This window comes from Callorhinchus milii, unplaced genomic scaffold (genome assembly GCF_018977255.1).
Source record: "Callorhinchus milii isolate IMCB2004 unplaced genomic scaffold, IMCB_Cmil_1.0 Scaffold5, whole genome shotgun sequence".
Classification (NCBI taxonomy): domain Eukaryota; kingdom Metazoa; phylum Chordata; class Chondrichthyes; order Chimaeriformes; family Callorhinchidae; genus Callorhinchus; species Callorhinchus milii.
In genome coordinates, this window is record NW_024704746.1 from 61,587,407 (window position 1) to 61,604,074 (window position 16,668).

Sequence of the window (16,668 nt, forward strand, 5' to 3'; positions counted from 1 at the left end):
GCGGTAGGATTCGGAAATTCTATGGCCGGTTGCAATCAATAATAACAACAACAACAACAATAATAATAATAATAGACGTGAAAATAGTTTGTTGTTGTTGTGGTGGTGGTGGTGGGGGGGCAACAAAACTATAAGTGCTCACTGTCAGCACGAACGGGTCGGTGGGCGGAGCCGCGGCGGTGACGTCACGGGGCCGGGAGGCGGGAGCGCGCGAGCGGCCGTTACCACAAAAAACCGTTAGGAATGGAACGCGGCGCCCAGTTTGAAAAACGATTGAATGGGGGGGGGGGGAGGGGGAGGAGTATATAAAAAATAACGGACAAACACACACACACACACACACGCGGGAGGGGGCCATTCACCGAGAACGCGTCCGTCAGCCCTGGTTTATCTGCCTCACGATTTTGAAAAAAAAAGTTTCCGTCGGGACGGGACCCGAACCCGAACCGAACGGGGACGGCGGGTAACCCACAGACCTCCTGCCCGTCCCTCCTTTCCCTCGAAATCGCGCGATGCTTCGCCGCCTCGGGCTCGGCACACGTTTTGCGCGCGCCTCTCGCATGGTTTCTGCTGAGTGCGTGGGGGTTGGTGGGGGGGGGGCGGGGTGGGGGGGGGGAGGGGCGGGGACTGGTGGCGGCAGAGAGAGAGAGAAGGAGCGAGACGGGGGGGGGGGGGGTGTCCTTGTGCAGGGCGCCGCGCGTGCGCACCCGCGCGCCCTCGGCGGGCTGCGTTGTCCGTGGCGATTGGGCTGAGGCGGCAGCGCGAGCGCGAATGAAGTTCGAGCAACTTGGAAGCAGATTCAGTTCTCAGTGTCTGTATGTGTGTGTGTGTGTGTGAGGGAGAGAGAGAGAGAGAGGAGAGGGGGCGGCGGCGGGTGTGTGCGAAAGAGCCCGAGAACCCTCGGGGACAGATAGCTCGATAGACAACCTCTGTACAAGACAACCTCTACCGTTAGCCTTTTTTTTTAAACCCCCCCCCGCCCCGCCCGCCCGCCTCCAACGGGATTCCAGACCGGGTACCGCCGCCTCCCCTCCGCCGCCGCCGCCGCTTTTTTTTCCCTCCTCCTCCTCCTCCTTTCCTTTCTTTCTTTCCGTTCTCTTTCCCAATGTTATGACAAGAAGGAGATGGGGGAGGAACCCCGCCGTGGCCAAGCGGGTGTCAGCTGTCTGACCCGCGCCGCCCCCCTCCTCCCCCGTGAGTGAGCGAGTGAGCGAGCGAGTGAGTGCGAGTCCGCGAAGAGCTTGAAATGAAATGAAATGAGACGAAACGAAATGCGTGGTTGTGGTTGTGGTTGTAGTTTGCGGTGCGGGGCGGTGCGGGCAGCGGCGCGCGGTAACACTGCCGCTCATGTCTGTGCGTGAGTGAGTGAGTGAGTGAGCGAGTGAGTGAGTGAGTGAGGGGGAGAGAGAGGGGGGAGTGAGGTGTGTGCTTTTTAAACCCCACTGGAAATCGGATACAGGCCTCTCTCTCTCTCTCTCTCTCTGACTCCCGACTGACCCGCCGCTTCTTTCCCATCACCAACCCCCCCCCCCCCCGCCCCCCGCCCGGGCGCCATGGATACAACCGAGAAAGTTGCGTCTTCCGCTGTCAGCACCGAGTCTCCGGGCCGTTCTGACAACTCCGCCGGGCTCTGGCTCTAGTTTCCTTCAGCACCACCACCACCACCACCACCTTGTTTTTTTTTCACAATTCTCTTTTTTGTTTTTAAAATCTATCTCTATCTATATATCTATAAACATTCGCCTCGAATCGCCCGGTCAACCCACCTTGGGCTTTAGGCAACGATGTCCAAGGTGTTGAAAAAGAAAAGCCACTGGACCAACAAAGTGCACGAAACCGTGCTGTGCAGAAATAAAGACGGGGAATTAAACGTGGAGATCAGAGGCGGCGCCGAAAACGGTCAGTTCTCCTTCCTGGGGGAGATCAAGCAGAACAGGGTGATGTACCAGGGCGGGAGGCTGCACGCCGACGAGTTGCTGCTGGAAGTCAACGACACGCCGGTGTCTGGGCTCACGATCAGAGACGTGTTGGCTGTGATCCGGCACTGCAAAGATCCCATCCGCTTGAAGTGTGTCAAACAAGGTACGGTGATCGATCAGAAACCTGCCGGGCACAGCGGAAGTTTGTCGCCTAAACTAACGGCGTGTCCGAGGCTCTGCTGCAGTTCGGTTGCGCGTTCCGATTGGGGCTCTGTCTGTCTGTCTGTCTGTGTGTGTTGTGTGTGTGGTTTTATCTCCGTGTGGTTTTATCTCCGTGTTCGTGATCTCTCGAGTGAAGCGTTAAACGATCTGCACAAGTGACGCCGAACTCGCAGCTAAAACCGTGTTACACAGCACTCGTGAGACAAAACTATTGGTAATTGCTGATTGGTTTTTTTTTCTCTCTCTCTCTCTCTCTCTCCACTGATGTCGACCGATTCCTGACACCGGACCTCATTTGGCCCGTGTCGGCGTTGTTTTGCTCCCTGTGATGGCCCTCGGGATGTAAATGCAGCAGTAAAGTGCATATGGGTGTTAAGTTCTGTCTAAACTTTACAAGTATTGTTAAAGGTGCTCCTTTGGTTCGTTTGCATTAACCTGAACACCGTTCCAGAATTAGGAAGTTTCCAGCCTTCCTGCCAAAATGTGCTTCTCAATCTTAAGTTTTATAAACTGTTAGAGCTGGGTTACTCCTGGTTTAAAAAAAACACACACTGTTGTCCCTAGTTACTGCTCTCCAACGAAAGACACACATGCAGTGTTGTAGATCATAACATTGATTTCGAGTAAAAGTATGTAGAATGTAAATTATTTAACACAGAATTTGGATTGTTTTTTAAATGTGTTAAATGGCCAGTTTCAACTCAGGATCAGTGCTTCCACTGTGAAGCAGTTGTTTTCCTTTCATCACCACAACAGTGTCTGCAGCAATTTATATTTTAAACATTCATGCCATGATTTTATTATACCTGGTACGCAGTAGACTGAAATTTACGTTTTCCAAAGAATAATTGCAGTGCATTTGTTACTTGAAGTAGTGGTGCCACATTTGATTGATCACTTGATCAGGAATTTTAATGATATACAATTTTAGATTAACACCTCAGGCATGTATTCCTGAAGTTAACCTCTCAATGCTATAGATAATGTATTACATTGAAATAATTGGAAATGATCATTTATCACTTTTATAGAATTCCTTGGGTGCTGATAGTTTTCTAGGAATTAATGTATAATCCCCCAAATTTACAATTACAACGAAAGGAACATTTTTAATCTGCATTAATCATAATGCAGACTTTCAGCTATATTAAATAATTAGTACAAGTAGCAATTTGCTGCAGCTATAAGCTTTTATGTAATATAATAATATAATAATTCTTGCATTTGATGAAGCACCTGTAAACATAGAAGTGAAACCGAGAATTTCACAGTTAATTGGTGTCATATAGGAACTGTGTGATTGTAGACACAAATACAACAGCCAATATTTGTGCACAGTAATAAACTACAAACAAGCATGAAGTGAATGGCCAAATTATCTGGAGCACTGTTGGCCAGGACACTGGGTGAAATTCACTTCTCAAATGGTGCCATGGGATCTTTGACGCCCATCTAATCGACAGAAGGTTAATGGAATTCATGAAGTGGAATGCGCAAAACTTGTCTTCACAAAAATAGCCCGGACCGTATATTCAGATAACATGTCAGTTAAAGTTTGGAAAAGTGTCAGTTTTGAATTAACAATTGTGCTGCCAATACCAAATGCTGGTTTCACATATGCTGAAAAACGTTGGGACAAATGCCGCTGCCAAAAATGCCAGTGCAGGCTCTTTGTTATTAATTTTAGAAAGAAGGTACTGACATAATCTCAAGAGATTACAATGAAAGAAAGTACATTCTACCTAAAGTCAAATCAAAAGCAAATGAAAGTTTAGAGCTTAAAGCAGATATAACTTTGTGTGTGATTTGAGAAATCTGTTTTATTAATAACATAGCAATAATGATAATTGTTAATAAAATAATTTTATCAATCTCATCAATAACATGGCATTTTTATTGATGGTGATAATAATAATAATAATAGTACATGTAGGCATATGTTCAAATATTCATTAGGAGTATACCATTCTGTTAAACAGATATATTCGTAAGTCAAAAAGGTTTAACATTTAAACTTTAAACTTTAAATTTAAACTTGCATTTATATAATCCCCTTCACATAAGATAGCACTGCGATGCACTTCACAATGATAGGTGTCTAAGAGAGATTGTGTGTTATAACCTTGATGCCTGCAGATTCCACGTTTTATAAGCACGTTCTTCAGTAATCTGCGTGTCAGCCTGGCTCAGTCGGTAGCACTCTTACCTCTGAATCAAGCGGTTTGTGGGTCCAAGCCCCACATCGGGGGGGGTTGAACTCATTCAGTCTAGGCTTACACTCCAACCAATGCAGTTCTGGGTGCGTGCTGCAGTGTTGGAGGTGTCACGGGTCTGGTCAGAAGTTAAACCTGTAGCTGTAGGAGTCCTCTGGCTCACAGGTTAGAGCACTCGCCTCTCAAGCGAGAGACCTGGGTTTGATTCCCGGCAAGGTGAAACCTTGGGTAAGTTTCCTTACTCCACATGCCTAATAATAATCCCTCAAGAAGAAAAAACAATAATAAATTGGTCGCTTCAATACAAGACTGTTTGTGGGACACTGATGTGTGCAATTGGTTGCCGCATCTTGCCCACAAACATACAGTCAATTTACTTTACAGTGTATTCGGTGAAGCGCTTTGAGACGTTCAGAAGACTTGAAAAGCTCTATATCAATGCAAGGATTATTATTATTATTAATTTCTTAACAGCGAAGTGTTTCCTGAATGGGACCTTTTTTTTTGTCTGGGAACTCAAATGCATTCTTTTGGCGGTTAGCCCCAAGTTTTCCAAACTCATTTCCGATAGGGCCAGTGGTTGGAAAAGAGACATTTGTTTCATTTGGCTGAGCTTCACTTAATCCCAGATGAAAACACAGTATTGTAGAATAGATGTTTCTTTCAAATGTGTTTCATATTTCCTATTGGCAAATTGAGACTAATTGACCAGGGTATCACATAAGAATGGGCAATGTCCATTTTAGAGTTAATTGATTGTCCTGGCCTTACGAATTGAGTTCCCACTGTTAGCAATATTTTCAGTCAGATGCTTGTTAGATGAGAGAGCGAAAATCAGTAGAAAAATTGTTCCTGGTTTTCATGCACAACCTTGTGATTAGTTAGTTAATAATTATAATCATCCTTGCATTTGACATAGCGCTTTATCATGTCTTTGAGACGTCTCAAAGCGCTTCACAGAATATACTGCAAAGTGATTAACTGTACGTTTTGCGGGCGAAACACGTGGATTGAGCGTGTGAAGCAGTCAAGTCGCGGATTGAGTCACCAAATTGTTAGTGATATTGGTGCAGTTTTGTGAGCATCATCAATGTCCCAGGAAGATTATTAGAGAAAACAAGAAGTCACAATATTTAAAAACAAATAAAAATCCAAATTTTGTTCAGTCAAGGCAGTTTGTGTTCTAAATACTATCAGTTTAAACACACAAAGAAATTACCCATATCCCAGGTACATAGATAACCCAGTAGCTGGGAGATAAGTTTCATAAACTTTGCTCTGTAGAGACCATAGGTCCAAAAGATATTAGAAAATCACTTATAATGTAATAACTAGTAGGAATATTGTAAGAAATAGTTTAATTTCATAATGGTCTATTACGATGGTCGATCTAGTAGGTATCCGCCTTTCATTCTGCATTTGCCTTTCAGCCCCAATTCAGTGACCACATTTCTATATAAGATAAATAAGGTAGCATTGCTGGGTCCAGAGGAACCAACAACCACCCCGTTGGTTTCTGTCACTGCTTTCAAATCCAATAACAGCAACATAAATGCTTGCATTTAGCAGTTGCAACAACAAGTAACCCATCTACACTAACCAGTAATGCAGTTTCCCAATTCCTAGAGATTGGGAAGATCTGATGCGAGAGATGCAGTGACAGTGCACCTGCTCTGTTTGCTTAATGCTGCTGTTGCTGTGGAATTGGCTTGTGGTTTAAATGGGATCAATTCCAAAGCACCAGTAGTCTGGCCCATTACAGAAAAGTAGTTGCCTAATGAAAGTAAAACATTCGATATGGATTAACAGTGTCTAATGTTCAGGGTAATAATTAAATGCTTGAGAGATGTTTTATTGTGCACTTTTGCTTATACTAGCACCCTTCCCTTATTGAAGTGCTTATTCAAATAAGTCACAAATGCAATGTCAGAGGTCTTGCATGTTTAGAATGCTCAGTGTGTAGGATTGTAGTATTTATATCATGTGTAATTGTATAACACACTTAAAACTGATGCCTTCTATTCCTTCAACTCCTCACCCGACCATTACAAAATTTAAACCCATATCCGTGTGCAGTAAGATGATAAAGCTATGTTCTTGTGCACTATAATGTATTCATATACTGTAATGACATGGATTACTTATCGGCATCAGCTTACAAAATGTCTTTTCCCTCTCCAATAAAACACTCACCATCCATGACCTGATTGTCGATGAAAACATTGACATTCTCGCCCTCACTGAAACCTGGATCACTCCAGACGACACCTTCCCCCTGACAAAGGCCACACCACCCAGCTACACCTTCCATCAAACCCCACGACCATGGTGACAGGGTGGCTCTCATCTCCCGGTCCCCACTCGGACTATCCCATTACTCCTCTGGAACCTTCCCCTCCTTTGAGCACCTTACCCTTCATCACCCCTCCAACCTTTCCCTCAAAATTCTAGTTCTCTATCGCCGCACCCCCAAGCTCTCCCCCACCTTCCTCCCTGACATCTCCACCCTCCTATCTCCCCTCTTCCTCTGCTTCGAACGCCTCCTCATCCTAACCGACTTCAACCTTCACTTCACCCCCTCCTTCTTATCTCTGCTGACGTCTCCTCCCTTAACTCCTCCCTCAACCTCTCCCTCCACATCCACTCCACCACCCACGTCCACGGTCACTCCCTAGACCTGGTGATCACTCAGGCCTCACTGCCTTGGACCTTGCTCCCCTCACTTCCCGAAAGTCAACATGGTACAACCAGCCACCTCCGCTCCCTGAACACACCTGGCTTAAATCGAACTTAACGGTTCATCAGCATATCTAGCTGGACCTTATCAAATCTTACCGCTCCGGCCTTGCCTCCGCTAAATCGTCCTACTCCAAGACAATCATGGAGGCCAAGGATAATCCCAGGCTCCTCTTCTTCATCACCAACTAGCTCCGCCACCCACCCTCCCATGCCTCGCACATCCTCACCTCCGATTTTAAACTACAAGGCGTTGCAGTTTACCTCCTTACCTCCCAGTTCCACCTCCTTGCCCCTCTACTCACAGACATCATAAACCTCTCTCTGTCCATTGGCACCATTCCTACCCCTTTAAAAACAGCCGTCATCATTCCTATCCTTAAAAAACCCTCCTTGGACCCATCACTGCTCTCAAACTACTACCCCATCTCCAACCTCCCTTTCCTCTCCAAGACCCTGGAACAAGTCATTGCTTCTCAGCTTCGCTCCTTCCTCTCCCTCATCCACCTCCTCTCACCTCACCCTTAACGGTTCTGTCCTTGAATGGTTCAAATTATACCTCTCACACCGCCTCCACTTCATCTCCACAAACATTTCTCCTCTAGCCCCCGCATCATCTCTGCGGCATTCCTCAGGGCTTTGTCCTTGGTCCCCTTCTCTTCAATATCTATATATATCTATACGCTCCCTCTTGGTGTCATCTCACTCACAGCAGGGACGCACCCTGCTTGCACCCTGCTTCTGGAAAGTATAGGTGGCGGTTAATAAGACCCAAGGCTTGGGAACCCCAGACTATGTGTTGGGGTACTGCAGGAGTTTAATTTCTTAGTAAATCTCTGTAAATCTACTTATTATTCTTCCTAAGTAACCTTGATCTCTCTACTGCCTGATACTTTTCTGCATTAAATTTCATCTGTCATCTATCTTCTCAAACCACTAGTTCGTTTGTGTCCTCTTGAAGTCGCTTACATGCTTCTTGATTTATGTAAATGGGTAAAAGCAGTCGTCCTCTCAATGACTGGAGGATGGATCACTGTTTATATACTGTAATCTGAAAAGCATTTAATTATACTTACTCTCTGTTTTCTGTCCTTTAGCTTACTATCTATGCTGACACATTTATGGATAACACCAGGATCCTTAATTTTTCAATAAGTATCCTGTATAGCACCTTATCAAACACGTTTTGAAAAACCCATGTTTGCAACATCAACTGCATTTCCTTTATCAATACTCTGTTATTTCCTGAAATAACTATTACATTTTTCAAGCAAATCTTGCTGGCTGTTAATTAATCTATGTCTCCGAAAGTGATTATTATTATTGTCCCATTTGATCGTAGCTTCTAAAATGTTTCCCACTGTGGATCTTAGCCTAAGTCGTCTACAGTTACTCAGGTTATCCTTTTCTCCCTTCTTGAGTAGAAATGTTAAATTGGCAACCCACCAGTCTTCTGGCACCACTCTCGTATCCAAGGATGTTTGAAAGATTGTGGTCAGAGCCTCTGTTATTTCCTTCCTGAGTTCCCGCAACATTCTAGGATCTATGCCCTCAGGCCCTGGTGACTTATCAACATTTTTAGTTCAAATTCCTTTCCTTTGCTATGCCTTCTATTTCCTCTACCTCCTCCTGTATCCTCACATTCTCAGTATCTCAAACTAATGTAAAACTGAAGCAAGGTTTTATATTAGTTGCCATCTCTGCCATTCCTTTATCCTCCACAATGAGATTTTCCTTTTTGCTCTGATTGAGTCTACCCTTTTCTTTAATTATATTTTGGCTTTGTTTATATTTATAAAATCTTTTAGTTTTTTTTAACCTAACTGTCTTTTTTCAGCCTTCCCCCATAGCCTTTATAATGATTCTTTTTCCTTCCTTTCTATGTTTTCTGTACTCGCTTAATTTTCTTTTGTATTATCCCTAGATTTGTCATACGCTTCTTGTGAGAATGTCAAGATTGCATTATTATCCATCTTGTATTTGAAATTTTACCACTGTTCATCCATTGTTTTATCTGCCTGTTTTTTTGGCCCAATTTATCAGTATTTTAATCTCCTTGAAGTTTATTTTCCAGTACAGTATTTTTAACAATAAATAAATTTTTATATCAAATAAAATTATATTATGGTCACTGTTTACTAAATACGTACTTGCCCCACAGAGTTGTCAAAATTGAAGGGTTTCCTAGTAATGACAGTAGGCTCAGAGTAGAATTTGAAAACCTTTTTTGTATTAGTTTATTTTTGGGAAAAACAGCTCGACAGTTATGTTGAGTTGTGATTGCTTTCTTCTAAGTATATTACTGCTGGCACAAACTGATCAAGTAGGCTATGCCAGTCTGAATAATAATTGGGTGAGCTTTGCTCCTCATCTATTAAATTAACTCATTGGATAAGATAAACATGGGCCAGTCTGAATTGCCAACCAATCCATGTATACTGATGGAAGAATTGAAGTTGAAATGGTTTAGTTCAAACTAATTAAACAAAGGTAGAAAACATTTGTGAAGTATGAAATGCTTTCAGATATTTGAAGCGGTTACATTTGGTCTGAAATTGAGGTATGTTATGTTAAACAAGAGCTCTCGTTTATTTTCAAACTTCCGAATTTCAATAAATAACAAGTGCATGAGTACATTTCAGAATGTTTGTAAACAAAAGGTACACTTTTACTTTACTTTTAGGTGGTATGTATTTGGCTATGGGAAATCTTTGATTTGTTTGTCCATATATTGGTACAATCCCCAGTGATACATTTCCATATGTTCTTTTCTTTCAATGTCAGCTATATTATCAACTATGTTTAGCAACTCTGAAAGCCAGCCATTGGAAGTTGCGTTTTGGTTCTGTAATATAAATGCAGGATTCCTCTTCTGGTATTTTTGGAAAATGAAAAGACTCAACTTGCGAGACTTCTACCACTGATACATTTGCCCTTATACCATGCTCTTGCAATATTACAACAACAACATGTATTTATATTGTGGCCTTCCCATCTCAAAGTGCTTAAATGCTGTACAAAATACGAAAAAATATACAACACAGTATCAAGAAAATCTTAACTTTCATGATCAATTTTCTAGCTGTTGATTGAATATCAGGTTAGTGACTTTTAACAGTGTAGAATCTTCAAATATTGTCTGGAGGCTTTTGAAGTCTCCTCTTATTCATGCAGCATTAATCCTGTACAATAATTCAAGAGGAAGGCTGGATTTGTGCAAATACTTGATGCCTTATTTTCCCCTAGGAATATTTGACCTATCGCCTGAATATTTATTTAAAACATCATGGAGGGGAGAGGGGGGTGGGGGGAATAGATATATTACAATACCATTTACATTTATCTAGCAACTTTCATGACAGGAGAATTCTCAAAGTACTTTACATAGTTGGCTGGACACCTGAGCTGGTGGGGGGCTTGTAAAAGCAGAAGAGGGTGCGGGGGTGGGGAAGATGACCAAAAGCACAAAGAGGCAAAATCTTGAGGGTTTATATTCCAAGGGATCTAATCTATTTAGGTTTAGCATCAATAGATTTGACGTTTTCTTTTTTTAAAGAGGACTACAAATTAATTCCAAATATCCCAATGGACACGTCCTAAATAATTTGCGTAGTAAAAGTGTTAGGAATTGCAGTATTTGTGATGATCATTCATCAGGGAATATTTTAGAAAAATTAAACTATCATCCTTGCATTTGATCTAGTGCCTTATCACATCATCAAGATGTTTCAAAGCATTTCACAGTGCAGTGACTGTATATTTTATAGGTCAATGTGGAAACTGTTTTGGACTGCATTGTTCCACAAGCAGCCATAAAATGAATGACCAATTTTATCCAGGGCAAGTGTTGGCCAGGACACTGGGAGAAACTCCATTATCTTTTCAAATTATGGCATAGATCTTTCCTGTCCACCTGACCAGGCAGACACGTTCTTGGTTAATGTCTAATCTGAAGGATGGCACCTTGAACATGCAACACTTTCCCAGCGCTGGACTGGAGTGTCAGGCTAGACTTTGACTTTCAAGTCCCAATGTGGAGCTTGACATCATAACCTTCCAACTCCGACGAGAGTGCTACCAATTGAAGCAGACTGATACCTGAAAACTTTAACCTGTGAAAGGAATCTCTTCAGAATACTGAACAATGCACATTTTATTATCTTGAGAGGTTCAAATAAGAAGGCCTTTCATTTCATCCTTTCAGAATACTTGGCTAACCATCCATCCATTGCAGTATCAAGCTGTTTTTTTTAAATGAGTCCAACATCCTAGCCTAAACAACTCTTTCTGGTAATTTGTTTGTTCGTTAATTACTGTCTGTGTAAAGGTTTTCCATTTATTTTGTACATCTTCCCCAGATTAGAGTGAGAGCAAAGAATCAATTGATACAAGTATTGTCAGGTTAACATTAAGATTCTACATCATAGATTCCGTTTGCAGATTTGCGTTACCAAGTACAAAAAGCCAATTTGATAATTCTTATTCATGGTGTTATTTGCTGAAGTTTCTCAAATTGTGACATTCACCACCGTGTATAACCTGTTCCTCTGAAATGTATTAACTGTAGTCATTTCCATAATTAGAAACCAATGCACAGTGTATTTTTGAGGTGATTGTACTCAACAGTTTTTTAATTTAGCTTTAAATTTACATCGCCCACTTGTCCTTTGTATATCAGGCAAGAGTGGAGAAGGACAAGTTTCTACAACAACTATTGCTGTCAGCCATTGGCGTATTTTTCCTCCTCCATACTTTAAAATTTGTTTGTATAAATGTCCTCTCAAGAAATGTAATGATGTACGTTAACCCTGTAGTGGGGGAGCACACCCTGTTTGTTTTATACAATTAAGCAGAATATTAAATTATTCTTTGTAACTTATGTGCAATATAAATGTTCAGCTGCTGTTGGTAATGTTATTTTTGAGGGAGGAGGTGAGGTGAGGCAGGAGTCTGGAGCGCATTAAGAGGTAATAATAGAATTCTCTTCACAGTTTGTTCTCTCAATTCCAACAGACATTGTTGTCTTATAATTTACTGCAATATGCCTGTAGACTAAGAGAGATTTCTTTTTCGCACTTTGTTTTAGGTTTTCACTTGTGTGGTATCTTGGTGAAAAGTAATAGTTCCTGGTTAATGCATTGGTTAAGAAAAGCTGACTGGGTTTATTTTTCTGGGTTTTACAAAAAAATCTATAGCTTCTATATATGTTCAAATAGTATATTAGAAATAAAAAGACTTCTCCATGACAAAAACCCAATGGCATAAAGGTATGCTGTGTGTGTCCAGGCACTTTGGTTTTTGTTCAGCTGGATGTCTGACAAATGTGAATGGGCACCAATCACCATGCTTAAGAGTATCCGAGCCAGACTGAGACTTCCATGTTCATTAGGGAACTGCTGGAGTTGTATTAGCTAAAACCGCATAGCTTGCCATTGAGAGTACTGTCTGCTTGTTAAACTAAAACCTATCTGTTAGGGCTTTGGCTTTCAGGATTAGCATGAGCTGAGCGGGAAGACTCACAGTCCCTGGAGACTGATCTGCCCTTCCAAGTCATGCCGATGAGCCATGCTGGTTGGACTATGATCAGCAGTGCCTTGGAGTACTACAGACTGGTTCATAAGTTCTTAAAAGAACTGAAAAGAACTTACAGAAACATTAAAATTAGGCTGTATTTAAGAATTTGGCAAATGTTGAACAACAAAAACAAATTTAGATTTGTATAGTGCCTTTCACATCAGGAAGATGTCCCATGGTGCTGGACAGTACAGGGTTTGCACCCAAGGTGAGGGTGAGAGGGGATGGGGATCAGGGTAGAAAGATGACTGAAGACGTGATCAAAGAGGAATACTCTGAAATGTTACATAAATAGATTAAATCGGGAACCAGGTGGAATTTCTCCCACACTGTGCAGAAGGCATGTTGGACATTGTGGAGACACAACCAGTGATTCTGAACAATAGGATAAATATTGTTGTGTTGCTTCTATAATTTGGATGAACTATTACAGGCAAATTTAACTGAGTAAGAGGACAGATCAGCAAAACATTAACATTTCAGAATAACTAAAGGTCTTGAATCTACTTTAAATAATTGTTGACTGCATTCAACTCCCATTTCTGTTCTATGAATCATGCCTGCTGGGTAAGAGTCTAAATACTGAAAAACCAGTCCTGTTTCAAAAGTTAAGGTAACATAACTGATAATTAAAAGTGACTCGGAGTATTTCATTATCGGGAAAGAAACATGCCAGAAAACAACTCTGGGTTTAAACACTTGCTGTCATTTCTCTCATTTCCTGTGCCTGCAGTTCTCCTCCCTTTCCGTTGCACTCCCTGTAATATCGGGATATTTATATTGCTTCATCTTCCAGGAATTTGCAAATGACTCTTTGTGCGTCTTTGTGTTGTGATAGTATTTGGTGGTGGTTGAGGGGGTGTTGGCAAAACACAACCCAAAAGACTGTTGTAATTTCTGCAGCTCAGTATCGCTGAATGACATGTACGCAGTTAGTTGGTTGAATCAGTTGTCTTAAGTTTTAAATCCTGTGCAGATTCCTTGTTGTTTTATGTATTTTGAATGTCAATTGTTGCTACACAATAGAAAACTCCTGGAGTACTAAATGTGCCCACAAAGGAGTCAAGAATGTAAACTTGCAAAACCGAGCTGCGGGTATTGCAAGATTAAAATAAATTAAAACTAAATTTGATCTAATTTAAGAGACTGAAGTACAACAGTAGTCAATTGTAAGTGTGTATTTAAATGTGAACAGCACAGTATGAACAGACAATCTGACTAGTTGAGAGTAGGGATATATTTATAATAAAAGTATTTGTAGAATGGTTCAGCATCTCAAACTGTTGGATGCGTTCCTAAGACGATACCTTTGCCTGCTGTTTTCCTTCTGCCCTCCCTATAATGGTGATAATGAGCCTTCTAGAATGCTTTATGCTGACATTCAAGACCTTGAAGACTTTGAGATGATTAAAGCACAACATTCACTCTACCCCCTATTCCATTACACATGACACTGGAATGTTGAATTGTTTTCTTTTTTCTTCTTTATAATACCTGAGCTATTCTACATAAAATTTGTATTCTACAATTTTAAACTATGATTTTTATCTTGAAGACAACAAATTGTTCCCTTTATTAGCACAATAATCCTTGCATTTGATATAGCCCTTTTCATGTTTTCTAGACGTCTCAAAGCGCTTCACGGAATATACTTTAAAATGAATCGAATGTATATTTGTGGATGAAACGTGTCAGCCAATTGCGCACAGCAGTGTCCCACAAACAGTCGTGGATTGAAGTGACCAATTTTATTATTGTTTTTTTTCTTGAGGGACTATTATCAGGCGTTTGGAGTGATGAAATTTGCCCAAGGTTTCACCTCCGCCGGGAATCGAACCCATGTATTTTGCTTGCAAGGCGAATGCTCTAACCACTGAGCTGTGGTTGTAATATTGTTTGATAAAAGATTATGCTAGTATGAAATGAGAGGGTCTACACAATCTTTGAGGGCGTATTTGAAACTAGGAAGAATTCATTATGAAGCATTTTTCAGATCACTACAAGGAACTTAATTTCACCTCTATTGACATTCATCAACTTCTGTTCAGGTCAGGGTGCACAAAACCTTAATTCCTTTGCACAGTGGGATGGCTGAAACACTAATCTAAATTGTGTTTATGCCCTCCCGGTGGAGCAGAATAATGTTTCTGTCAATTCTTAAAATACATTGTTTCTTCACATCAATATATAATATATATAGCACCTTTTGCATCCAGAAGACATCTTAAAGTACTTTGCAGGACAAACTATAAAATGTAGTGACTGTATTTTTGTGTGTGAAAGTGGCAGTCAAGTTGCACACAGCAATGTCGCACAAACAGCCATGAAGTAAATGATCCATTTGGGGGAATTATAGGCCAGGAAATATTTCCTTCTCTTTTCATGGAACAGGCAGACAGGACCTCAGTTTAACTTCTCATCCAAAGGACAGCATCTCCAACAATGCAACACATCCCCTTTCAACCTGGAGTCTGTGAGTTCAAAATCCAGAAGTTGGGACTTCGAAATGAAAGTGAGCCAGGCTGATTTTTTTATTGCAGTTGACTGTTGACTATCAGCTTCCTTAAAACTGAAAGAAAATTGATGTGTTTTTGACTACATGGTAACCCTACAAGTCAAAGCCTCAATGAGTAGTGTGGTTCTAAGCTGAACAAGCGGGAAAGCCTGTCGAACACTGGCTAACTGGTTAAACTCCTGCAGTACCCAAATGCATACCCTGGGGTCCCCAAGCCATGGCTCTTACCGGCCTATGCCTAATACTCTTTGGAATTAGGTTAGCAGGGTGAATCCCTCTGGGAAGAGAGTGCATTTTCCACTCCAAAACACAGGAATTCTTGGTTTGGAAACTCTCAAGCATGATGAAGTGTATCTATCAACATGTGTCAGACACCCGGCTGACCCCCAGAATGTTGGAAAAAATTAAGTATGAATGAATTTAGACTTGTTTCTTGTTGATACTACTCAATTTAATTTTTTTTTGGTCTCTCAATCTACGACTGTTTGTGGGACATTGCTGTGCGCAATTGGCTGCTGCACTTCACCCATGAAATACACAGCCAATTCATTTTATTCGATCAAGACATTTCAATGACTTGATAAGGCGCTATATCAAATGCAAGGATTATTATAAATACTGAAAGTCATATGTTCCTGTAACTTCTCGTGTGTTACTTCAACTCCCTGTCATGTTTCCTGTTGTTCATAGTTGACACAGGAGGAGGAGAAGGTAACAAAGCAGTTCACAGAAAGTGCAATGAATCATGTTACTGAAATACAAAGCTTCCATTTTGTTGAATTGAAAAATTCAACCTCCTCTTGGTTTTTGAAGATGGACTAGTTATATTATGTCATGGCTTCCAACTACTGCCTCCTGAAAACTGATCAGAATCCACATTGGCTAGCCTCTATTTGATTGTTATGATCTTATTATGATCTTATCGGCCATGATCTTATAAAATGGCAGAACAGGCTTGAGGGGCTGAATAGCCTACTCCTATTTCTATTATATTCATAGGTATTCTTTCATTTTGCTTCAAATTATTGATTCTGTTAGCTTTCCCAATAATGTGGTTAGGCTATTGAGTCTGCATTTGTCCTGTATGGCTCTGTTATACAATACAGTTTATATTTATCCATGATGGGAGGACGTTTCAAAGCGTTGACAAAACAATGTTGTCCTCAGGTTAACTGTATTTGAAGTCTTTTGGAATTCCACCAGTGTTCATTGACTCAGAATGATCATTAGTGCTTCACAGATCTTTAAGTATTCTGGTGTATAGATCATCCATCATGTTTTCAGAACATCGAGTCTTGGAAACCTCTGCAGCTCCAATGTCAAAGTTTCAGAACTAGAATAGACTATGAAACGTTGGTGGTCATTTGATAAGTTTACCCTTTTTATTAATATTTTCAACTTTCTTTGAGGTTCTTACAGACTTCTTACAAGTCCTCCGCTCCACCCTCAGCGGCTGTACCTTCAGCCACTATGCCCCGAGGCTCTGGAA

The 16,668-nt window shown here is 41.3% G+C and overlaps 1 protein-coding gene across 6 annotated transcripts in view; it reads left to right on the forward strand.

Moving 5' to 3' along the window:
• Positions 1 to 1,589: 1,589 nt before the first annotated feature.
• The window catches only part of magi2a (membrane associated guanylate kinase, WW and PDZ domain containing 2a), a 472,217-nt gene continuing 457,138 nt past the window's right edge, over positions 1,590 to 16,668 (forward strand). For all 6 annotated transcript variants that reach the window (XM_042335534.1, XM_042335536.1, XM_042335535.1 and 3 more), the window contains exon 1: positions 1,590 to 2,082. In XM_042335534.1, coding sequence (XP_042191468.1) covers positions 1,785 to 2,082 — 298 coding nt within the window. In that variant the 5' untranslated portion in view covers positions 1,590 to 1,784. The remainder of the gene's footprint in view (positions 2,083 to 16,668) is intronic.